The following is a 23,923-nucleotide window of genomic DNA, read 5'->3' on the forward strand; positions in this document are numbered from 1 at the left end:
CCCCCAACCTTTCCCTCTCGTTCTCCGCCTCCGCCTCCGCCTCCGGCCACGCTCCTCGCGAGTCACCTCACCTCATCACCTGGGTGGGACAAACGCGACGCGACGCAATCAACGAACGCCCAGCGCCCAGTCAAACACTCCTCCCCGTTCTCCACCCCCCTCCCTTCCCCTCCGGCCCTACCCGCTCGCCGCCTTCGCTGACCCCGCCCGCCCCGATCCCGCCCGCCCCATGGCGTCGGAGATCGAGGTGCTCGAGGACACCACCACCTCCACCCCCCTCGTCGCGGCGGCGTCCACGGCCCCTCCCGCCGAGGATGGCGTGGGGGCGGCGGCCCCCGAGGACGAGTCGCTGAAGAACGACGTGTACACCGCGGCGGCCTACGGCGATCTGGAGAAGCTGCAGCGGCTGGTGGAGGGGGAGGGCCGGCCCGTCCGCGAGCCCGACGGCGGGGGGTACCACGCGCTCCAGTGGGCCGCGCTCAACAACCGCGTCGCCGCCGCGCAGTACATCCTCGAGGTTGCCCTCTGCCCCCCGCCCTCCCCGACGCCTCGTAATTGGGCTATTATAGTCGTTCCTTCCGTGTTGCTATTGGGGAATTTCGGGTAGGTTCTGGTAGGCTGCGTTGCGATGCAATGCGCTCTCTGAGCTGGAATTTTGTGTACCAAAACCGTGGGCTGCCTATGTGATTGCGTGATGGAGCTATGCATCTTCGGGCGGTCACCATTCCTGTCAATTTCTATGGCCGAGGCCTCCTTGTTTGTGAACAAGTGTGCAGCTGCGAGCTGAATGCTTTGTCGTGGACTCGTGGTGGTGAATTTTGGAATTTTGGAGTTGGCCTATGTGGAGGGGTTGTAGGTTGTTGGTACATCTGGAAATCAATGTGCTTTTCATCTGAGGCTTCGTTGGTTTGTGTTAACTTGAGATGTTCTGGCTGGAGGTTTTTCATGGTGTTAGGCTGTAATCAGATGAATGCCGTCAGTAATGGCAGGTTTTAACGGTAAAATGGTATCAGCATTCAGCAATATCTCACTATGCATGATTTCTTCCTCATGGATGCATATCTGGGTTGATTAGCTGCATCCACTATTCCACTTATTGCTTGTGGAGCTAATATACTTTCTGACAGTTGCAACAGGAAGAATGTTGATGTCTTTTGCGGTGTCAACTAGCTATTTCTATTTATGCCTTCAAGCTTTTCAATTTAAGCAGATGCATATATGGTATGCTTTGGATGGAGTCTACACCAAGATGATTACTACTCATAACTCATGTTATGCCTTTTATGTGCATGAATGCACGATCTCATGCAATACCCCTATTGTGATGATGCAGAGTATTTTGTATCTTGATGCCATAGTAGATATCGGTTTGTTATTCTGATCAGGTGTTTTTGGCTGAAAAAGATATCATATTGACATCCTCCTCTGTTCTTATTGACTATCCTCTGTGAATTTCCTTGGTTCCCTTTGGTGATGGTTTTGTGCTTATATATGGACAGCATGGAGCAGATATTAATGCTGTGGATCACACTGGACAAACAGCACTTCACTGGAGTGCTGTGCGTGGTCATATTCAAGTTGCTGAACTACTTTTGAAAGAAGGAGCCAAGGTGGATGCTGCTGATTTATACGGGTATCAGGTATGTATTCTCTTCCCTGTTGTCTTGTTGTGCCTGTGTTCACACTTTTAGCTACCTATTGTTAGCTCACAACCAGTAGCCAACTTTGTATTTTTGGATGTGTACCAGAATGTTTTTTTTGGAGGTTAATACTAGACTAAAAACAATTTGATCATATGATTGTTCTGTGTTGGAAAAAAATGATTGTTCTGTCTTAGAAAAAAAAACAATGAAGTTGATGTATGCAGTGAATTTGTCATAACTCTTTAAGTCAATATACTTCTGTGTTCAGGCCACACATGTTGCAGCACAGTATGGTCAGACTGCATTCATTTATCATATTGTTGCGAAATGGAATGCTGATCCAGATGTCCCTGATAATGATGGAAGAAGCCCTTTACACTGGTTTGTACTTGTATTATATGCTTCTCAGTGGCCCACTTGTAGTTTCTTCATGTGCACTTTGTAACATATCACCCTGTTCAATTTTAACATTTGTATGCTTATTTGTTTCTCTTTTCTCTTTGCATATACCCTTCTAGGGCTGCTTATAAGGGATTTGCAGACTCAATACGGCTTCTTTTATTTTTGGATGCATATAGGGGACGGCAAGACAAAGAAGGCATGTGTCAATTTATTTTATACCCATATTATTTATATTCCTCCCTTTGGCAATTGTGTCACCTTACATCGATTGGTGTAACTGCAAATGCTACCCTTAGGTTGTACTCCTTTACATTGGGCTGCAATTCGAGGGAATCTTGAGGCCTGCACTGTGCTAGTTCAGGTTGGCAAAAAGGATGACTTGATGGTGAAAGACAAAACTGGTTTAACTCCAGCACAGCTTGCTGCTGATAAGAATAACCGGCAAGTTGCATTTTTCCTTGTGAGTAAAACCATGACCTTTTTATTCCGTAATCTACATGAAGTCCTGTTTGTGCAGCACCTTAAGAGTTGGAGTCCCAGTGTCCTAGCAGTATCATCTGATAGGGATTATGGTAGCAAGTTTCTTAGTAGTTTTATATGCAGACATGTTAGAACCATAGCGAAACATTTTTAGGGTGGGCTTTAGATGGAACCTGACAAGGGCCACATGAACCAAAAGAGAAAGAAAGTAATAAAATAAAATGGTGATGTAACACTAGGCTACTAGCTCTAATGATTGTTGTAACGAATGTTTGATTTTTAAGTTTTGATTGTGGCACATGAAATTTTCCTCTGAATTTGAAGTAGCAGCTGGATGGCTACGTTCAGTTTGACCTAGCACCTTTGCAATTTTTAAATTCTATCCAATATATTACGCAGATTCCATGTGAACTTTAAATGATCAGTTAGTAGCTTGTGATTGCTCTTGTACATGGATACCTTCTATTTACCACTTAAGCTGGAAAAGAGTGGTCATACTAACCTTGAGCTGAAATGACTTGTATTGCTTATATTTTTAGCAGGGAGATTCTAGCTGTCAAATTTTATGTGTTCTTGGTGTTGGTCACTGTTGGAACAAGCAAATGACTTGATCTTGTTGCTCTATTTCAGGACAATGCTAGAAGGGTATATGACAGAGGATGTGGTGCAAATACCAAATTTGGGAAATTTTCAAAATTAGGGCTTGCTCCACTTCTTTGGTGCATCATTATCGCCATGCTTATTACGTACATACACTCCGTTATATCAGGTAAATTAATTAGCATTTTTTATTTTCCGCTCACTTGATCTTCTGTAATATGGTATTGCCTATGTTTCCTTCTTTTCAGGACAATATGCCACGAATATGACAGCACCATTTGGGATGTTCGGATGGTCAGGAGTTTTTCTTGCAACTGCTGGGTTGGTCATGTTCTATAAATGTAGCAGGTATTTCTAAAAAAATTGCATTTTGGTGATAGTTATGAAAAGTTCAAACCTCACCTGAGGGCATTGATCGCCAGTTACTAATTACTTCTTGATAATATTTTGGGTCTATGAAACTTTTTTGTGGCGTAAGTGTTAAAACTCTTTTTTGTTGAGTGTGATAAATTAAATTGGGAAAAAGTGTTTCTACCCCTACTTCGAAGCTCAATTGTGATTTTACCCCTTCTTTTTAAAATTTGTGATTTTGCCCTTATTATTTTGAAATGAAGCAGTCATTTGCCCCTACTATGTAACACTGTTTGCTTCGCTGGAATTAAATGGAAGAAAAAGCACAATTTGTCCACTTGCTGATCCAAAGCAGGGGTAAAAGCACAATTATCATAATAAACAGGGGGTAGAAATGCATGGGCAAAGTTGTCCATTTGTCCAAAAATTAACACCGTTACATGGACTTAACAGACCAGGGGTAAAGTCTCTTCATTTTGAAATCGTAGGGATAAAATCACAAAGTTAAAAAAATTAGGGTAAAATCACCATTTCGCAGCAAACTAGGGGCATAAACGCTTTTGCCCCCACTTAAATTACCCCCCCCCCCTCGTTGGCTGACTGTTTGATTAACTCTTGCATGTTCAGGCAGACACCAAATTGTTTAAATCACTATATCCTTTATTTAATATAAGTATCTGTTGATTTTTTCCATATAATTATCCTACTACTTTCATATCACGTCAAAATCTAGATAATCGCTTAACGCAATCATGACATTGACTTTTGCTTTATGCAGGAAAGATCCTGGCTACATCAACATAAATACAAGGGGCTCACAAAATCAAAGGGATGATGTAAGTTTGAAATATCAGCAGCATTAATGTAGTTTCCTGCGCATAGCTTTTATCTTCTGATTGAACTTTGGTTCTTTCAGCTTGATGCATTTCCAGACTTCAAAAGTCAATAACATAATCCCAAATTTTGATGTCTGAATCATGAGCATTTGTTCCTTCAGGAACCGTTGCTGAAGATGGAGTTAGAAAATCCTGCACTTCTTTCTGGCAACTGGTCACAGCTTTGTATAACCTGCAAAGTAAGTAGAACTCAATTGAGCGATTCAATTGTCCCTTTCCTTGATTGATAGTCTCATGAATCCGATTTCCTGACTTCATTACAGATAGTGAGACCTGTTCGTTCAAAACATTGCTCTACATGTGATCGTTGTGTGGAGCAGTTTGACCATCATTGCCCCTGGGTATCAAATTGCATCGGAAAGGTAGTTCCTTTTATAATTGTGTACTTGCATGGTTCAATAGTTGTGATTTAATGTAGCTGCCTTCTCTATTTCTTTTTGAGTTAAGACACTCAAGCAGCAAATCCTGACAAGTTGAATTCAATTTATTATCAACAATAAAACTTGAAATCTGATAAAATTTCAGACAAAAGATTATAGTACTCACTCTCTAAGAAGATTAGAAAAAAGCATTATGGTCCCTGTTTTCTGTTTCGCGTCCATCCTTTCATTAAATTCATCGTTTCTTGAATTTGGTTTGTCCTTTGGTCTAATCTATTGTAAACTGTAACTGCACTAATCTATTGTAAACTGTAACTGCAGAAGAACAAATGGGAATTCTTCATGTTCCTCACTTTAGAAGTTTTTGCAATGATCATTACTGGTTCTGCTGCCATTATGAGTAATGTCTTGAGTCCTTTATCCTTCAATTTACGTTGGAAGTTCTTGGTGCTTCATTGCTGTTTTTGTTGCAGGAATTGTAGGCGATCCAGATTCTCCATCATCTTTTGGTGATTGGATTCATTATTATGCGTTTCAGCATACTGGAGTGGTTTCGTTTCTTGCAATGATTTTTTTCCTTTTCTTTGGCGTTGCAGTTCTAACGGTTGTTCAAGCGTCGCAGGTATGTTGACTTTTTTTTTACTTCATTTGCTTTACCCAGTAATGCTGGTTATTTTTGTGCAGTGCTTTTATATTCTTGTACAATTGTAAATATTGTTTGATCATTAACTGAAACAACTTTAATTAAACTTCATGAACTTGGAAAAAGAAAATTGTTGCTGCTTCCATTTGTGTTCACCATTGAAAGCTTCGAAGCCTTGTTGGATTGTTGGCTCGATATGCTATTTTGAGCTTGTTCATGATTCATAAGTGCACGGCTTCTGATAGACAGTAGATACTAACATTAATACTGATAGTGGCTCTGAACTCTAAAATATTAAGAATGAAACTGCCGTGTTTTTTGGACTTGTTATGAAGGTCAAGAGTCCTTTTAGCTTTATGTGAGGTTTCAGCGTAGGATGGTGCCTTACTGCCTTTCATCCTATAGCTAACCTTTCCATCAATCCAGCATAGCCTGCCTCCACTGTTTGTACTGTGTTCATGCCTTGCTTCCATCTCATTTGCAGATAGCAAGGAACATTACAACAAACGAGATGGCGAATTCCGTGAGATACGCCTATCTTAGAGGCCCAGGTGGCAGATTCAGAAACCCATATGATCATGGGATCCGCAAAAACTGCTCTGATTTCTTGTTAAATGGATACAATGAGGACATCGAACGGCTAGAACAGACATCGCACACTGATGAGGAAATGGGAATGATACAGATGACAAGTGCAGTCTCACAGAATGGTGACAACCCTTTACATCATGGTAATGGCACTGACCATAGTCGCAGTGATTCACAAGCAAACTCAAAACCTCATAGCCAAGTGGGTTCGTCTCAGTGTTGTGACCACAGTAAGAGGGCTGATAGGACGCCGTTGGGCCTAGGATTGGGCCTTGGGCGAAACAGTGCATCCCGGCAGTATGTTCGGTCTCTTATCCCATTGTGATCCATAAGTTGGAAACTTGGAGATCATGTGTTTGTTTCACTGTAGATTGTACGTGTTCGCTGCTCAGACTCCATCTTTGGTCTACCTGCTCTTGCATGATTTAGCATGCAAGTATTGGCTAGGCATTGTTAACATTGTTGGGGCATTAGGTTAAGTACTCATATATATAGTGCTGTAATTTTGCGGTGAATACAAAGGAGATGAAGGTAGCGACTTGCTCGTGAATATCAGCTGATCTGCAGTTTGAAAATGTCAGCTGAGAGGTGCAGAAAAGATATCAGTTATTTGGATGCAGCAGCACGAAATGTCTTCACAGTTGTTGTATACATCAGGTTCGGTGGCTCCCCCATTGTTAAGCATGATACGAGTTTAGAAAATGTAACTGTAAATCAAGAAAATTGTAAATTGATTAGTAAGCTCACTGTAGCAGAGCTGTTTTCCTATTTCATTCATTTTCTGGTCAGATTATTGTTATGAGCCAAGATTTTGCTTTTTTTTCCCGTCCAGTTGGTCTGGTTATTCACTGTACTGGTGGAGCACGGTTGTGGGTGTTTTGGGGTTTAGGAGGTTATTGCTACGAAACGTGTTACGAAATGAAAGTGTCGTGACTGCATCTTCTTGTCTCTTTTTGGGTTGTTAAACTACTTGTTATCTCTTGTCTACTTCAACTTGCTTGGTATACAAAAGTCGCCTTCATTATTGTTGCTGTAACTTTTAACTATGATGACCTAATAAACAGTTAAAAGTAGAATTAGTTAACACGAACTGAGAATTAAAAGAGTAGGCAAAAACTATATGGCTTAGGCACGAATACCATTTAGATTCAGGATCAGAAAATACCCTTGCTACTAGCTCATAATTGACGGCAAACTAGCTCATCGGTGCCATCCATCGGTTATTCTAAAACATCCACTAAGTCTATCTATACTATAAAAGTTGAAATATTTGAAATCATTTCTCACTATAAGATTAGGCCCGAGATTAAGCCCACCGTACCCCTTACAGCAGATCCACTTGTCAGGTACAGAAGTTTGACGAAAGGGGGTGGGGACCCATTTTTTGATGGAAGGAAAATATTTCTATCAAAAAGTTAAAACTTTTTGCACCAAACCTTTTTCATACCCATCCATTACTTTTCTTGGCACAATACACCAGACGATCACGAACATGTGTTTTTTTTGCAAGCCGCACTTTTTTTCCAAGAATTGGATCTCATGATTTCCTTCGACAATCAACCCTAATCATGTGTTGATTTCCTTTCCTTCGGCAACGCGTGATTTCCTTCGACAATCAACACTAATCATGCGCTGATTTCCTTTCCTTTGGCAACGCGTGTTGTTTTGGCGTTTTTTTTGGCAAGAATTAGATCTCATAATTTCCTTCGACAATCAACCATAATCATGCGCTGATTTCAACGCGTTTCCTTCGACAATCAACACTAATCATGTGCTGATTTCCTTTCCTTCGGCAACGTGTGTTTTATGGCAAGCTGCGTTTTTTTTGGGCAAGAATTGGATCCCATGATTTCCTTCGACAATCAACCCTTATCATGCGCTGATTTCCTTTCCTTAGGCAACGCATGATTTCCTTCGACAATCCACACTAATCATGCGATGATTTCCTTTCCTTCGGCAACACGTGTTTTTTTGGCAAGCCACATTTTTTTGGGCAAGAATTGGATCCAATGATTTCCTTCGACAATCAACCCTAATCATACGCTGATTTCCTTACATGCGGCCGGCCTTATTCCGGTAGGGGACTGCCATTTATAAATAGAATTAGGTGCATGGAAAGCAAAATCCCCTCATCGTGTTCACCATAAATAAAAAGGAAATTTGAAATTTATGGGAAGGTTTGGCCAGCCATGTAAGGTAGGTGTTGGGCCAATTTTTTTTTTCTTTTGGAATGGTTTTGCCGGCAATGCTGGCGTTAGGGGACCTGCCATTTATACAGCTAGCTCCCTGTATATATATGTGTAGTCAACTACACATGTTACATAGAAGTGCGTCCATCCCAACTCAAAAAATTCTTGGTAGTAGTAGTTGGAATTCCAGGATCAAGAAGACGTCAAGAAGAAGATGATTTCCAGCACCCTTTTCATGACCATGGTTGATGCCCTTGAGTTGATACATGGTTCACATGTAGATGTGATCGCAGTTGTTCCTTCTGCCGGTCTTGTGTCCCAGAGGACTTTAGTTGACCTTCTCCCTAGATCCCTTCAAACCTTCAAACCTGGAATCCATGAGACATATCTCCCTAGTGAAGAAGGGGTCAACTGAAGACCTCTGGGACACAGGACTGACAGAAGCAACAACTGCGATCAGATCTACATGTCAACCATGTGTCAACTCAAGGGCATCGACCATGGTCATGAAAAAGGCGCTCGAAATCATCTTCTTCTTGACGTCTTCTTGATCCTGGAACTCCAACTACTAACCAAGAAATTTTTTAGTTGGGATGGATGCACTTCTATGTAACATGTGTCGTTGAATGCACATATATATACAGGGAGCTAGCTGTATAAATGGAAGGTCCCCTAACGCCAGCATTGCCGGCAAAGCCATTCCAAAAGAAAAAAACAATCGGCTCTCAACACCTACCTTTACATGGCCGGCCAAACCTTCCCATAAATTTCAAATTTCCTCTTTATTTATGGTGAACTCGAGGAGGGGATTTTTACTTCATCAGATGATTTTGCTTTCCATGCACCTAATCCTATTTGTCCTATTTATAAACGGCAGTCCCTTACCGGAAGAATGGCCAGCCAAACCATTCCAAAAAATGGCCGGCCGCAGGTAAGGAAATCAGTCTATGAATAGAGTTGATTGTCGAAGGAAATCATGGGATCCAATTCTTGCAAAAAAAATACAGCTTGCCAAAAAACACGTTTTGTCGAAGGAAAGAAATCAGCGCATGGTTAGTGTTGATTGTCAAAGGAAATCAAGCGTTGCCGAAGGAAAGGAAATCAGTGCATGATTAGGGTTGATTGTCGAAGGAAATCATGGGATCCAATTCTTGCCAAAAAAATACATGTTGATGAAGGAAAAGAAATTAGCGCATGATTAGTGTTGATTGTCGAATAAAATCACGTATTGCCGAAGGAAAAGAAACCAGCGCATGATTATGGTTGATTGTCGAAGAAAATCATGGTATCTAATTCTTGTAAAAAAACGCGGCTTGCCAAAAAGACATGCATTGCCGAAGGAAAGGAAATTAGCACATGATTAGTGTTGATTGTCGAAGAAAATCACGTGTTGACGAAGGAAAGGAAATCAGCGCATGATTAGGGTTGATTGTCGAAGGAAATCATGGATCCAATTCTTGCTAAATAAAACGCGGCTTGAAAAAAAAACACGCGTCCGTGATCGTCTGGTGTGTTGTGCCAAGAAAAGTAATGGGTGGGTGTGGTGGGTGGGTATGAAAAAGGTTTGGTGTAAAAAGTTTTAATTTTTGGGCAGAAATATTTTTCTTCAATCAAAAAATAGGTTTCCACCCTCTTTCGTCAAACCTCTAGACCTGATAAGTGGGTCCGCTGTGAGGGTACGGTGGGCCTAATCTTGGTGAGAAAAGATTTTAAATGTTTCAACTTTTATAGTATAACTAGTGAATATGTATGTGCCACATGCACGTGTTTAAAGTCAAATGGTTTAAAAGTGATTGGATTGCATCAAACTACTACTAAAAAATATCATTTGTTGCGTGATGGAATAACACAATAAAAAGAAACAGAGGAATTTTATGACTTACAGCTTACCAAAGGCCCATCAACCTCCTCCATCTTCTTTTTGCCATATAGACGCTCCACCAAAGCGAGAGTAAACTCAATTGCTGTTTCTGGACCCCGGCTGGTCATGACATTCTGATTCACTACCACCCTTAAGTTTATAGGCATCACATCTGCAGTGAACTTCTCCACGAATGATGGATAACAGCTTGGGCACATATAATTACACGTCTAATTTCACAAAAAAAATTATACTCTGGGGATTGGTGCTAAGAAGCTTACCAATATGTGCTCTAAGAATTCATCGCCTGACGCATACAAGCAAATTAAAAAACAAACATTGTTAAATAAAGTCCCTAGACGCTTGATGTTGCTTGATGTCCTATGCCATGGAGAAAATAAATACCTTGATACAACATGCAACTTGGGGGTCAAGATCTGATGGGAAACACAGGTAGATCCTGACAGGGCCCTGATTTAATGAAACAAAGAACAAAGATGGAGGTCAGCGATCTCGACGGCAGTTAGCAAAATAAAAAAACAAACATCGCTAGACAAAGCCATGGAGAAAACATGCACCATGGACAAAGTGCAACGGGGGAGGGGGTGGCATCCTCACCGCTGATTTAATGAATCCAAGATCAAAGATGAAGGTCGGCACTTGCCTGGGGCAGTCGGCCATCGCGATGTCAGCATGTTGTAGTGAGCGCTCGCGAAGGCGGCCCGGCGATAGTGTGACGGCTGCCAGCGAGCCAATCTCGGTCAAGCGTGGGAGCGGCGCACCTGATGGAGCACAAAAGCCCTCGATCAACCAGCGCACAATACAAATGGAAGGTTTGGCACTCAATCAACCAACGCATAACACAAAAAGAAAGATAAACAAAAGAGGGTTAATTAGTTCACAACAATAAGGAAATAAAAGGAGAGATTTTAGGATGTCTTATCAAAAATTATGGTTGCATCATCTCTATACAATGGAAAGTAACAAGTGGGTACAAAGGTGGATAGGTAAAAGTGTTTGGTGTAAAAAGTATTAGGATTTTGATAGAAATATTTTTTTTCTATCAATTTTGTGAGTCTACACCCTCTTTCGTCAAATCTTTGGGCTGACAAGTGGGACCTCCGTGAGGAATGCGGTGGGCCTAATCTTGATGAGAAAGGATTTCAATTGTTTCAACTTTTATATAGTATATAATAAGATAACTATTGTATGATAATTATTTATAAATATAATTATTTTTCAAACAGGTGTATGTGGCACGTGCACATCCACTAGTAATCCCAGATAGAATATACACAAATACACTCGTAGAAAGGAATAGGAAATTTGTAAGAGAAAAGACCAGTATTAATAACGATAAAAGAAAAGGGAAAGGACAATGATTCGGGCTGGGCCCAGCACACCCAGAGCCCAGGCCTCCGGCGCAACAGCCCCCCGAGCCCGCAACCGGCAACCCGGCCCATCTCACACGGCCAACCCATTACTCACCCGACCAAACTGACCTACTCGCTAACCCCCGCCCCCCCCGCCTCCCGCCGCCGCTTTGCCTTCGCTTTCGCTTTCGCCTTCCCAAACCCACTCTAAAACCCTCGCCGCCGGCGCGCCCCCCTCGTCTCCTGCGAAGCCAAACCCTAGAAAAGCTGCCGGAGGGGGAGAGGTAGAGAGGATGGGGATCTTCGAGCCGTTCCGGGCGATCGGGTACATCACGGCGGGCGGCGTGCCCTTCTCCGTCCAGCGCCTCGGCAGCGAGACATTCGTCACCGTCAGCGTCGGCAAGGCCTTCCACGTCTACAACGTAAGCCGCCACCCTACCAGCACGCCCCCCCGTCTCTTCAGCGGTTGGGAAATTTTGGATCAGGACTCGTGCGTCGAGGTTCCGTGGATTGGAGTAGCTTGTTTCGGGAGCTTGAAGGAGCCTATTGCTCTGCCCAAGCCCAATTCAGGATCACGAATAGTAGGAAAATCACTAAATGTTTGGAGCTTCTGTGAAGTTCAAAGTTTAGCTACTGATTGCTCCTAGGGGGTAAATTTAGTCAACCGAGCTGCGTGATTGTTCATTTGAGCCTTACCCTGCATCTGTTCCTCGTATTTATGCCTCATTTGCAACTAAATTTCACTCTAGGAGCTTGCCAGACTCATCTAATTTTTGCTCATGTTCTGCAGTGTGCTAAGCTGAATTTGGTTCTAGCTGGTAAACCTGTTCTTTCACGTCCATTATTTTTTGTAGTGTTACTATTTTTCTTGTGGTTTATGAATTCTTTATGTATTAAAGGACCCCAACTTCCCAAGAAGATCCGTGCTCTAGCATCCTACAAGGATTATACCTTTGCTGCATATGGAAGTGATATTGCAGTTTTTAAGAGGACTGATGAGGTAAGGAAACTGTTGTGCTACCACTTGAATTTGTGTTATATGTCTGCCATTAGTTATATTGCTCTCTGAGGCTGTGCAAACTGATACTTCTTTACTGGAAGCCTTGTGCATCTTTTGTGTTTACAAAGTAGTCAAGACATACTAATATCATTTGGAGTTAGAATTGTATTTCCGTTCTCGTTAATGGAAATGGGGGGAGCCTCGGGTCAGAAAAAAAATGTGGAGTTAGAAAAAAAATGCGTACATCACCAGTTATGTCCATAAACTGCTACTTGGACAAACCTTACTTATTTATGCTCTCTCACAATCACTTTCTATCAGGTGGTTACTTGGAGTAGACATGAAGAAAAGGTCAACATGCTATACCTGTTTGGAGAATATGTTCTTAGTGCAGATGTTAAAGGTAATATATTCATTTGGGCCTTCAAAGGAGCAGAACCAAACAGTGAGCCAGTTGGAAGCATATCATTGGGAGACAAGTTTACCCCATCCTGTATCATGCATCCTGATACTTATCTAAATAAGGTTCTTGAAGCTATATGAAATTTTGCTTCAGAAATAGTTTGCATTCCAAACCTCATGTGCACTATGTCTGTATTCTGTTAACAATTCTGTTTCTACATCAGGTAATTGTTGGTAGCGAAGAAAGCTCCTTGCAGCTTTGGAATATCAGCACAAAGAAAAAACTATATGATTTCAAGGGTTGGGACTCACCAGTTCGCTGTTGTGTTTCCTCACCTGCTTTAGATGTAGTTGCTGTTGGATGCTCTGATGGGACAGTTCATGTTCATAATATACGATATGATGAAGAATTGATGTCTTTCAACCATCAGATTCGTGGTGCTGTGACTGCACTGTCATTTCGAACAGGTGACTTGATAAATATTGTTGAGTAGAATCTTTCTTACTGCATGTAGTCAAAAATCATTTCTGGATCATTGTTCCGTACTTATTAGTTCAAGGACTAAACTTCTGTTCCTTAATGTGAATCATTATTGTTATACCGAATACTAGTTGACACCGATGCCACACAGTTCATTAATACCTTAGGTCCAGCTCAACTAGTATACTTACTATCATTGACTATGTGGTTTTTCCATTTTGTGATTGTTTGGAGATGTACTAAGCTTGAACAAGCTTATAACAATACAATTATGGAGCCAACATTAAGTTAGTATGGAAACACATCTGCATTTTTTGATAAATTGCCTAGGTACTTTGAGCATGTTTTGTTCATGTATAAGCGTGTCATGACTAAGCTTAGGCAAGTGTGCCATGCCAAAGATTTTTGTAAGGCATGGTTTTTCTTGTCCAGGTTTTTTCCGTAATAAAACCTGGCTGTACCCTGGGTTTCTAAACCCTTTTTCTTCTTAATGTATTGATACGCAGCTCTCCTGCGTGTTCGAGAAAAAAAAAAGAAACAGCCCATGACATGTGGGATGGGTGCTCGAAGGTTTGGTGCACCAAATATGTGGCAGTGAACCAAACAATTGGCTAAAATACTGTGGCACGACGATACTGTGGTGTGGCAATTTTTGGCAACAAACAATGCATGCCCCAGCCATCAAGAATCTTATTTCTTGTTCTTTTGGTTATGGATGTCTTAGGTCTACCATTTCAGTAACATGAAAATTGCATTATTGCTATATTACCACTTTAGTGTCTCAAACTTAGTGTTCTTTCCTAAATTTGTTTTTCCTCAGATGGGCAACCGCTTCTTGCCTCTGGAGGTTCTTCTGGCGTTATTAGCATATGGAATCTTGAGAAGAAACGGTTGCATTCAGTGATTAGGGAGGCCCATGATGGCTCTATTGTTTCACTTCATTTCTTTGCCAATGAACCTGTTCTGATGAGCTCAGCTGCTGATAATTCAATTAAAGTGAGTGTAACTATTTCTGCTTTCAACTAGCTTTCTCTGCACCTTATTGATGATGCTAATCCAATTTAATGCTAACTTTTGTATAATCTTCCCAATGCTTCAGTGCACTGAAATAATACAGATCATTATGCCTCAAACCTAGTAGTATTTTTCCTGCATGTTTGCAATATTTAAATTCAATGTTGGTCTGCGTCATCTATTTTGTTGGGGTGGCGGCAGCAAGTATCTTACTTCTAGCAACTAGGATCCAGCTTGATAGTTTCTAATAAGTGCTGTGAAGTGTGAACAAAATAGCCAAGAAACAAACTTACAAGTTCCTTCACAATCACCTAAAATTGTCTTAGCTACCAATTTAGTTAGCTACTAAATTGCTAATTACCTCATTTAACTTTCAAGTCCTGATCTAATATGCACCAGATGTGGATATTCGATAATAATGATGGAGATGCTCGTCTGTTACGGTTTCGAAGTGGTCACAGTGCTCCACCTAGATGCATAAGGTGACAAGTGGCCTCCAATTTGTGCTTCATCTTTTGCTTCCAATCAGTTTCGCTTTTGCTGAGTCAACCTATTTTTATTTTTAGATTCTATGGCAATGGAAAATGCATCTTATCTGCCGGTCAAGATCGTGCCTTTCGTCTTTTCTCAGTTGTCCAGGTAACCAATTGCATCTTACGTTTGCTCTACTTTTTATAAGAACATATCAGATGCGATTTCTAATCAGGAGTAAAATTTTCCTTTTGTTTCATATTCTAGGCACTGTTTTATCGTTTAATTCAATGTATCACTTGATAAAAATCATATAAAATTCCACCATGCTAAGTCAGGTGCCTTATTATTGTTGCGGTAGATTCACAAGCTTCTGATTAGTGTTTTGATCGGTCCAAGTTTTATGTTTTCTTATCTTTGGGCGTTCATCATCAAATAAAATGAAGTTAATTAAAAAGTATAAGTTGTTCAGTCGGCAATAATTTTACCATAATCTACATAGTTGAACAAGATAGTATGGAGCGAAAGTTGCATTTTCTCTGAATGTTGTTTTCTGGTGCGTTCTATTGAGTGAATGAAAATTCTAGTCACTAGATGGTTATACAGATTCCTGCGTGTTTTTCTTCTTACATTGCATTGCTACTTGTCCTAGACAGAAACTAATGTTCTCGTTGTTTAATCCTCTCTTAACAGGATCAACAAAGTAGAGAACTTTCTCAGCGGCATGTCACAAAAAGAGCAAAGAGGCTTAGAGTAAAGGTGCAAATCTGGTTTTTCTTCATTTATTGCATTCAAATTCTTTTATCTTTACCTACCTTATTCAGGGTGTTGAAAATTTCCCTGCAGGAGGAAGAGATCAAGCTAAAACCCGTTATTACATTTGACTGTGGTACTGTTTTGGTTTCTTGCAGCATTTCTGAATGTGTTTAGTAATCTTGTATGGGATTATGTGTTTTTGCTTAGGAATGCTTTTGATGTATTTGGGCATACAAAATCAAGAGAAAGAGTAATGATTTTTTTGGTGTTAAGACATAACATACCAGCAGCCCAGTTTACCCTGCTATTGCTAGTATTGATCATAGACTCATATTTCATTTAAAAAAATTTCTGGACCTTCATCACATTATATGATATTCTTTGCATCTATTACCAAATTTGGATAATTAAGAAAAGGACATGAGGAGAGCAGTAGCTGAACTACTAGTCAACTAGAGAAACTGTAAATTAGGAAGCGCCTTATGCTACCTGTTTCGTTGAACAAACCTCATCATCCCATATTGTAGTTACTTATAATAAACCCATTGGAATGTTGTGATCGTGCTGCTAAGGTCTTATGACTTGGCAAAGGAATCATGATCTCTGATGGTTTCCAGTTGGGGCCTTTCAGTATTGGCTATCATGTTTTTTATGTATCAAAGCAGGGCAATGGGCAGACATGATGGCTGAGGCTTTCATGACACTGTAAATGCTATCCTGAAAAATAATACATGTCAATTTTGAATATGGTAATATGCTTATTTTACATGCAACAAAACTTTCTAAATGTGGCGATTATCTACCACACTTGCCACAACCAATGCCACCACCACACATGCTGTCACCTCAATGGATTTGTAGAATTTGTGTGAGATATTAGTGTACATCTTGGACCTGTTCACAAATTGCCATGTCTTTGTTTATGTATTTTTGTATAATCTGTCTTCTGTTTATATATATTTCTATACAACTTAAATGAGGAAACCCTCTCTTTTCAGCTGAGATACGTGCGCGTGACTGGTGTAATGTTGTTACATGCCACATGGATACCCCACAGGCTTATGTATGGCGTCTTCAGAACTTTGTTATTGGTGAACATATTCTAACACCATCGTCAGGCACTGAGACACCGATCAAGGTAATGCTTGCTTATTTTTTTAGTTTGCATCAATGAAACTTTAATTGTCGAGTAGACAGTGTGACTTCTAAGACTCAAGATCAACTACTAAAAGTATTTCCCAATTTGTTTCTGTAATTTTCATTTTACTTTTGCGGCAGGCCTGTGTGATAAGTGCATGTGGTAATTTTACTATCTTGGGCACTGAAGGTGGTTGGATTGAAAAATTTAACCTTCAATCAGGGATTAGTCGTGGTAGTTACATCGACACTTCGATGGCAAGGCAGTGTGCACATGATGGAGAAGTTGTTGGGTTAGCTTGCGATGCTACAAATGGCTCTCTGATTAGTGCTGGATACCATGGTGATATTAAGGTATTGCCTTCTCTGTTGTACTGTAGCGCGTATGTAAGCAGCATCTTCTTTAAGGAGCACCTTGTGCTCTGTCCTTTCGTGTCCTATGGGCTGGTTGAAAGTTTTCCTTAACTGCTTTTAGTCTCATTCAATAAAACTATTCCATATAGTCCTCCAATCAAGGATAATTGTGTATGCTTCAACTGTTTTCGTCAATTTCCTTACTTTTGAACTTCTCTTTACAAGTCTTGAGTGAAATTTCCACCATGATTGCTTAACTATAGAATCGTCTATCTTGCAGGTGTGGGATTTTAAAACATGCAAGCTAAAATCCAGATTGGATGTTGGTAAACCTGTCACTAAAATTGCATACCACCGGACAAATGGTATAGTATATCTGTTCAGCATATTTGGTTATTACCATGTAGAGTTTTTCCAGATAAATAATAACTATTTTCTATTTATGGCAGGTATTCTTGCAACCGTAGTAGATGATATGGTACTAATATTGTTTGATACTGTGGCCATGAAAATGGTTCGTAGATTTGAAGGACATACAGACCGAATCACTGATTTGTGCTTCAGTGAAGATGGAAAATGGCTCATCTCATCTAGTATGGATGGGACTCTTAGGATTTGGGACATCAGTTTAGCGAGACAGATAGATGCAATGCATGTTGATGTATCTATAACATCACTGTCTATGTCTCCTAACATGGATGTGTTGGCTACCACGCATGTTGATCAAAATGGCGTCTACCTCTGGTAGGATTCTGTTGCATCTCCTTTTGCTCACCCTGCTATGTATAGTCTCAGTTTATTTTTATCTATATGCTTTGGAAAAAAGATACCATAATCCAGCTGGTGCAATCTGGTTTAGGCAATTAGATATTAGTACTATCAGTTCATCCCATTTCAACATATGCACCGGTCTTAAATTCTGCGTTCTTCCATATTTTGTCCTCATATATTCTACTTCTATTATATATTGCCAGGGTTAATCAATCTTTGTTCTCGACCTCAACAAATATTGAAAATTATGCAAGTGGGAAACAAGTCCGGAATGTATGTTTGCCAGCTGTTTCATCAGCAGAAAGATCTGAGGAAGAGCAAGCTCGTGATTCAGGAGACTCAAATCAGTCAAATATTAAACCTTTTGTCATATTGGATCATCAAATACCAAATCTGATCACCCTTTCCTTGCTTCCAAGGAGTCAATGGCAAAGTTTGACAAATCTTGATATTATAAAGGTAACAGCTTGTTCCATTCTATGCATCAAGTTTCAACATTACTGACAGATTATGTGGCCTGGCCTGTATTACTGCTTCACTTTTTAGTATGGCTGTTTTGTATTGTAAAACTAGATTAAAAGGCTCATCATTGATCTTTTGTCTTTAGGTTCGGAATAAACCAATTGAGCCGCCTAAGAAACCTGAGAAGGCACCTTTCTTCTTACCCTCTGTTCCATCCCTTTCTGGGGAGATATTGTTTGAGCCCCCTGCCAGCAGTAAAGAAACAGACAGCAGTACCACTGAGAACACAAACCACAAGAAGATGGCTGAACTCTCCTCTCAATTCAGTCATCTTTTACAAACTTGTGGAGAAACAAAGAACTGTGAGTATTTATGTGTATTCTTGCTCAAGTAAATTTACCTCCTTATTTGAGATGTTGCTGTCATACATTCTTATTGTTCAAAATACTTTACTGGCGTTTCTTTTCTGTCTATAATACCATCATATACAACCTGAGAAAAGGCCATATATTCTACGGTGATACATTATGTGTTGCTTCTGGTGATGTGGTGGATTGTTGTAAGAGCTGACCTTGAATCTGGTTTGCAGATTCGGCTTTTACTGACTACATGAAAGGCCTGTCGCCAGCATCTTTAGACATGGAACTACGACTACTACAGATAATAGATGATGAGGTGTCAGAAGATCTGGAGCAGAGACCTGAGCTTCAGTCTATTTCATCACTGTTGGATTATTTCATTCATGAGCTTTCGTGCAGGAATAACTTTGAGTTTGTCCAGGCTATTCTGAAGCTATTTTTGAAGGTATGTGACATGTTTATTCTTCAGGCTGGTCCAAAAGTATTTTCAGAGGCATGTGCATATCTTAACCTGTCAAGTTTGTACTTAGAAATATATATATTTCTTGGAAGCAGATACATGGTGAAACAATACGGCGACACTCAACTCTTCAGAGCAAAGTAAAGAAGCTCCTTGAGGTCCAGAGCTTAGTTTGGCAGAAGATCGACAAGATGTTTCAGGGTGCACGATGCATGGTTACATTCCTCAGCAATTCACAGTTTTAGTGGCAGGTGGGCTGCTCACCATTCACTTTGTCAAATGGTTTAGCTTCATTAACTGGATGGTTAAACTTTGACCTGCCCTTTTCTTACAAAACATTACTATGTTGTATTACTTAGTTTGGAGCAAGAATATTTCTAGAGCTCAACTCAGCTTGGAGCTAGAATATTTTCAGATCTTAACTCAGCAAGATCGTTGTCGTCTAGTTTCTTTTTATTTTTGAAAAGCTTCTAGTTTATTTATATATAGTTGTGAAAAGATCGCTTCTTCATGCAGCTGTCTTCAATAGATAACCTTCTATTCTCTTGCACCCAAATAGGTCCAATCTCTACATACCAAGGCATACCTTAGCCATTGCAAGGAATCCTGGCCTCGGTTGCGCAACTGGCACTGGCACTCTGGCAGAGTGATGATATGGATGGAGTCTTTAAGATGAAAGGAAAAGGACTCCCAAAATTGTCTCAAGGGTGGTAATTTAAATTGTCCATATGAGATCCTGGAGCATGTAAACTGAGCAGTGTCCGTGGCTGTTGTACCATTCTCCTTAACCACTTTGTCACAACAGTGAAGCTGCAAGGAGTCCTTGATAACGAAACTGTTGGCTACCAAAACTGCTCCAGATCATTGTGTAACAATTTTGTAGTTTTATAGTTGTTTCCTGTGCTCTTGTAGCAAGTTGGCGTATCAACACTGTTTTACAAGAAATCTAAAGGGTTACCGCTGTTGCTATTCGAGCGTAATTCCCATATGTGGGAGTTTCATTTGCATTTTAGCCATCACAAATAGTGTTCATTAGTGTTCATATTATCTTGCATGTCAGGTGAAAACATCCGAAGGGTAGCAAAACTTGCAAATATAATGGAGGCCCTATGTAGAAGCTTTTAATAATCTTTTAAAAAAACTCAGCTATATGTGACGTTATTTTGTATATCAATGAAATATCTCAAGAGCATACTCGGATCCCGTTTGCGAGAGAACCAAAAGGAGAGATCCAGGTGTAAGCGTAGCTTTGTTGAACCTTAAAGTTTTTAGTGCTTTGAGAACTGATGTGTAAGATGTTTTTTTTCTAAAAAAAACTTCCAACAGTTAGGGCATTCGCAACTTGCAAGGTCCCTTTTACATACAGGCATTAAATGAGAATATACGGTCCTGAAAAATGCTTAACATTAAGAGCATAAGAGTATCTCCAGTCCATGCTCTCATTTGGGTCCTTACTCTAAATTTAAATTTTGAGAGTCTAAAAAGAAAATGAACTCCAACAAAACTCTTAAATAGACTCTTATTTTAAATAGACTCTCAAATTAACACCCCATGTCCCTAGGAATAGGACGGTCCGATCCAGCCTCCCATCCCTCCCGTGCACGCTCCGCCCCGCCCCGGCGGCGCGCTGGCCCAGGGGCGGGCCCAGGATATGAGGTATTGGTATTCAAAATTTTAAAGACTAAAGTTTTTTAAATATTTGATCACTACATTACTATCTATTTATCAAAAATTCAGGAGTATTTAACAATTGCAAGAATCAATTCACAAAATATAAAAAATATTCTTCACTTTTATTGTACTGCGGCCTACTACAGTGTTGCCGCCTTGGTCCCTAGCCGAGTGCGGGTGCACCCGCGACCTGTGGAGACTGCCCTAGGCCGTGCATGGTCTTAGCGCGTGGGCGTGGCACTGCCAACTACTGCACAGAGCTCAGCCTGGTCTACACGTAACTCGTTAGTGGCCCGTCGGTGTCCATCCTATGTCCGTGGCTGGCTGGAGTCCGTTGTCGCCTACCTGCGCCTGGCAGTCTAGGGTTCCTTGGCAGCCGCTCAAACTCGGGCTCAGCTATGGAGATGGGAGGTTTGGGGGTGAGGAGTCAGGCCACTTAGAGCAACTTCAACAGCTTGATTTTCCCCTTTTCTCTTTTCACCTTTTCTCAATATAGGGGATTGATGGTGAAAAAACTTGCTTCAACAGATTGATTTTTTATCTCCCTTTCCCCTATATTTTTTCTCAATCCCCAATAACATTTCTCAAATCCCCAATAGAAAGGGGAGACAGCCACGTCTCTCTTTCCTCTTTGCTTCCTCGTCCTGCCGTCGCCGACGGCTGCCCCCGCCATGGCCGCCGACGAGCACGCTCCGCAAAACGGACGCGTGTGTCCGTGTAGTCGTAAAAGCTTGAGGCCCTCGACGTCAATGGGGGAGTTGAACCACACGCTGTTCTTGGACTTGCGCAGCCGCGTCAAGATCTCGGCGCACCACCTCTGCATCGCCTCTAGCAGTGCGGAGGCGGGTCCGGCCTAGGGGGGTCCGCGGCGGTGAGGCGGCGGCGCTGGCCGCCGTCCTGCTGCGGCAGCAACGCGTCGACGTGGGAGAGGAGCGCACGGACGCGGCCGAGCTCGCCGGCGAGGCGCGCCCAGAGCTGCCGCGCCTCGGTGGTGGTCATGTCCGACGGCCTGAATGCGACGCGCCCCGAGGGGGAAGGCTCCGGCGCTGCCGGGACGGCCCGCGGCGGCGTCGGCGGGCCGCCGGGGGTCGGGTTCGCTAGGGCGGCCGGGCGGGGGCGCCGAGTGGTAGGGGCGGACGACGGCCGCCGGGGATCTCACAGCAGGCTGACCGGGTGGCGGGGAAGATCTCGGAGCAGGCCGACGAGGTGGCGGGGGAGATCTCGGAGCATGCCGACGCGGCGGCGGAGGCCTCCGAGCATCCGCCATGAAGCCTCCGCCGCTTTGCCTTTGCCAGCAGCGCGCGGAAACAAAGGGGGGAGCACCGCCGAGTTCATCGTCGGCTGCGGGGGTGAGCTCGGGGTGGGGGAGAGGAGGGGAGGGGATCGGGGGAGGGGAAAGAAAGAGAAGATGTGAATGACAGGTGGACCCCACGTGACAGGAGGAGAGAAAGAGGAAAGGAAAAAATCTAGCTGCTGAAGCACTTCTCCCCTATAAGTTGAAAATAGAAAAAGGGATTTCCCTATATGATGAGAAAGGGGAAAGGGAAAAATCAAGCTGTTGGAGTTACTTTTAGCTCGGTTAAGCAAAACTTCAGTTGTTGGCCATGAGGGCTATGTAAGCCATCTGATTGTGAGAGGGATGGGGGAGGTGGACTTGCTATTTTTATTGGATCGGGTGAGAGAAGGAGAAATGATAGGCCTATATACAGTGAAATTTTTATTTTTTAAACTATATATATGTGATATACTACACGTACAAATTTGTTTGCTAAAAATCATGGGTATTCACTTGAATACCCTTGAATTACATTGGGCCCGCCCCTGCGCTGGCCGGCCCCGCCCCAACGCACCCGCCGCCGGCGCGCCTTCAGGATGCTGGTGCTGCTGCTGGTCCTCGCTTCCGTCGCGGTTGTATGCATTGAGCCCGGCGAGCATGCCTATGTTGGTGTCCGACATGCCGCCGCCGCCGCCTCCAGCGTTTGCTGGGGTAGCTGGCCCGGGACATAAACTGCAGAGGCGCCTGCACGGTGGCCGTCCCGCCGCCTCCTCCGCTGAAGGACCACATGGGCTGCTCCGACGGTCGCGCGGCGGCGGCCGAGCTAGCGGACACGGGCAGCATCCAGAACCCGCCGGATGGCGCTGCGGCGTTGGGCCCCACGGCCCACATTGCGGCGGACGGCGGCGGTGGCGGCGTCGCCGCGTGCTGCTCGGATCTTGGCAGTCGTCGTCCTCCTTGAATCGGTTTCCGTTCCCGTTGGTTGTGGTTCCACCGTCGAACCTGCACCAAAATCTCGGTGATCTCTTGGCGTCCAAAGGGGGAGGGGTAGATGTCACCTTCCTGGTTGCCGGCAGAGGCGGAGCTCCCCATGCGGCAGGGTGGGGCAGCTGCCCCATCTACTGCCAGCAAGGAGCCCCCAGTACTACCCTTCCTGAGGTGCAGCAGTCGAGCGACGCCGTTCACTGCCTGTAGAGAGGGATTCGTCACTGCGCTGTGTATCAGGCCACTATTCCCATAGCGCGCAGCTGCCGCGCCCTAGGCCTAGCTGCAACCCGCTTGCTGCTGCCTATGCAGCCCGCTAGCGCCCCTTGCCAGGCTAACCTGCAGGGCTGCCGCGCGTTTTTTTTTTATTTCTATATTTAAAAAAATTCAAAAATATATGCCCGTTTGGATAAATTGTAAATATACACCCCTGTCACCCGTTGCCCGGGCGACCGGGCACCGGTCGCCCCCTACAGGCGACAGGGGGCAAATTGCTAAATGGCGCGGGGGCAGGCAGGGGGGGTATTGCCCGCCCCTGGGGCGACGGGGTGCCGGTGCCCCCCAAGGGCGACAGGGCATGGCTGCCCTATTTAAACCCCCCTTCCCTCTCACCCCTCATTCTATTCTAAAAAATTCCAGAAAAAATAGAAAAAAAGAAGAGATGGGTGAGAAGAAGTAAAGCGGCGAAGCCCCGCCGGAGTGCGCATCTGTGATCTGCAAGTATTAATGTTTGACCTTCCACGTAGTTGCGTTGTTTTTTATTGTAATTTATTTTAAGTAGTGCTGTAGTAGTTAATTTCTAGCAGTAGTTTGTGGATATATTATTTACGTTGTATGAAATTATTTCTGGAATATCAGAACACGCGTTTATTACAAAATCTTTAATATTAGAGATTACTTTATAAATTAGATTTGTTTT

At 42.6% G+C, this 23,923-nt stretch overlaps 2 protein-coding genes across 3 annotated transcripts; both read left to right on the top strand.

Annotated features, from left to right (window-relative positions):
- On the top strand, window positions 1-6,932 carry LOC120671288 (protein S-acyltransferase 24-like). The gene is made up of 13 exons (XM_039951584.1): window positions 1-517; window positions 1,500-1,640; window positions 1,912-2,024; window positions 2,162-2,241; window positions 2,342-2,505; window positions 3,156-3,294; window positions 3,374-3,473; window positions 4,255-4,312; window positions 4,474-4,551; window positions 4,636-4,734; window positions 5,074-5,152; window positions 5,226-5,374; window positions 5,880-6,932. The coding sequence occupies exons 1-13, from the start codon at window positions 230-232 to the stop codon at window positions 6,306-6,308; spliced, it is 1,917 nt and encodes a 638-aa protein (XP_039807518.1). The 5' UTR covers window positions 1-229; the 3' UTR covers window positions 6,309-6,932.
- Window positions 6,933-11,566: 4,634 nt separating this feature from the next.
- Window positions 11,567-20,085, top strand: LOC120671291 (U3 small nucleolar RNA-associated protein 21 homolog). 2 transcript variants are annotated; one of them, XM_039951588.1, is made up of 19 exons: window positions 11,567-11,828; window positions 12,197-12,224; window positions 12,306-12,406; window positions 12,728-12,931; window positions 13,033-13,276; window positions 14,110-14,285; window positions 14,703-14,785; window positions 14,870-14,942; window positions 15,468-15,533; window positions 15,621-15,663; window positions 16,529-16,668; window positions 16,809-17,021; window positions 17,302-17,386; window positions 17,471-17,765; window positions 17,996-18,251; window positions 18,400-18,616; window positions 18,844-19,058; window positions 19,169-19,324; window positions 19,633-20,085. In XM_039951588.1, the coding sequence occupies exons 1-18, from the start codon at window positions 11,700-11,702 to the stop codon at window positions 19,316-19,318; spliced, it is 2,718 nt and encodes a 905-aa protein (XP_039807522.1). In that variant the 5' UTR covers window positions 11,567-11,699; the 3' UTR covers window positions 19,319-19,324; window positions 19,633-20,085. The 2 variants fall into 2 exon arrangements, with proteins under 2 accessions (XP_039807522.1, XP_039807523.1); XM_039951589.1 differs by lacking the exon at window positions 19,633-20,085 and having other exon boundaries at window positions 11,594-11,828; window positions 19,169-19,519.
- The last annotated feature ends 3,838 nt before the right edge of the window (window positions 20,086-23,923 follow it).

The sequence above is a fragment of the Panicum virgatum genome, chromosome 4N (genome assembly GCF_016808335.1).
Source record: "Panicum virgatum strain AP13 chromosome 4N, P.virgatum_v5, whole genome shotgun sequence".
NCBI classification, from domain to species: domain Eukaryota; kingdom Viridiplantae; phylum Streptophyta; class Magnoliopsida; order Poales; family Poaceae; genus Panicum; species Panicum virgatum.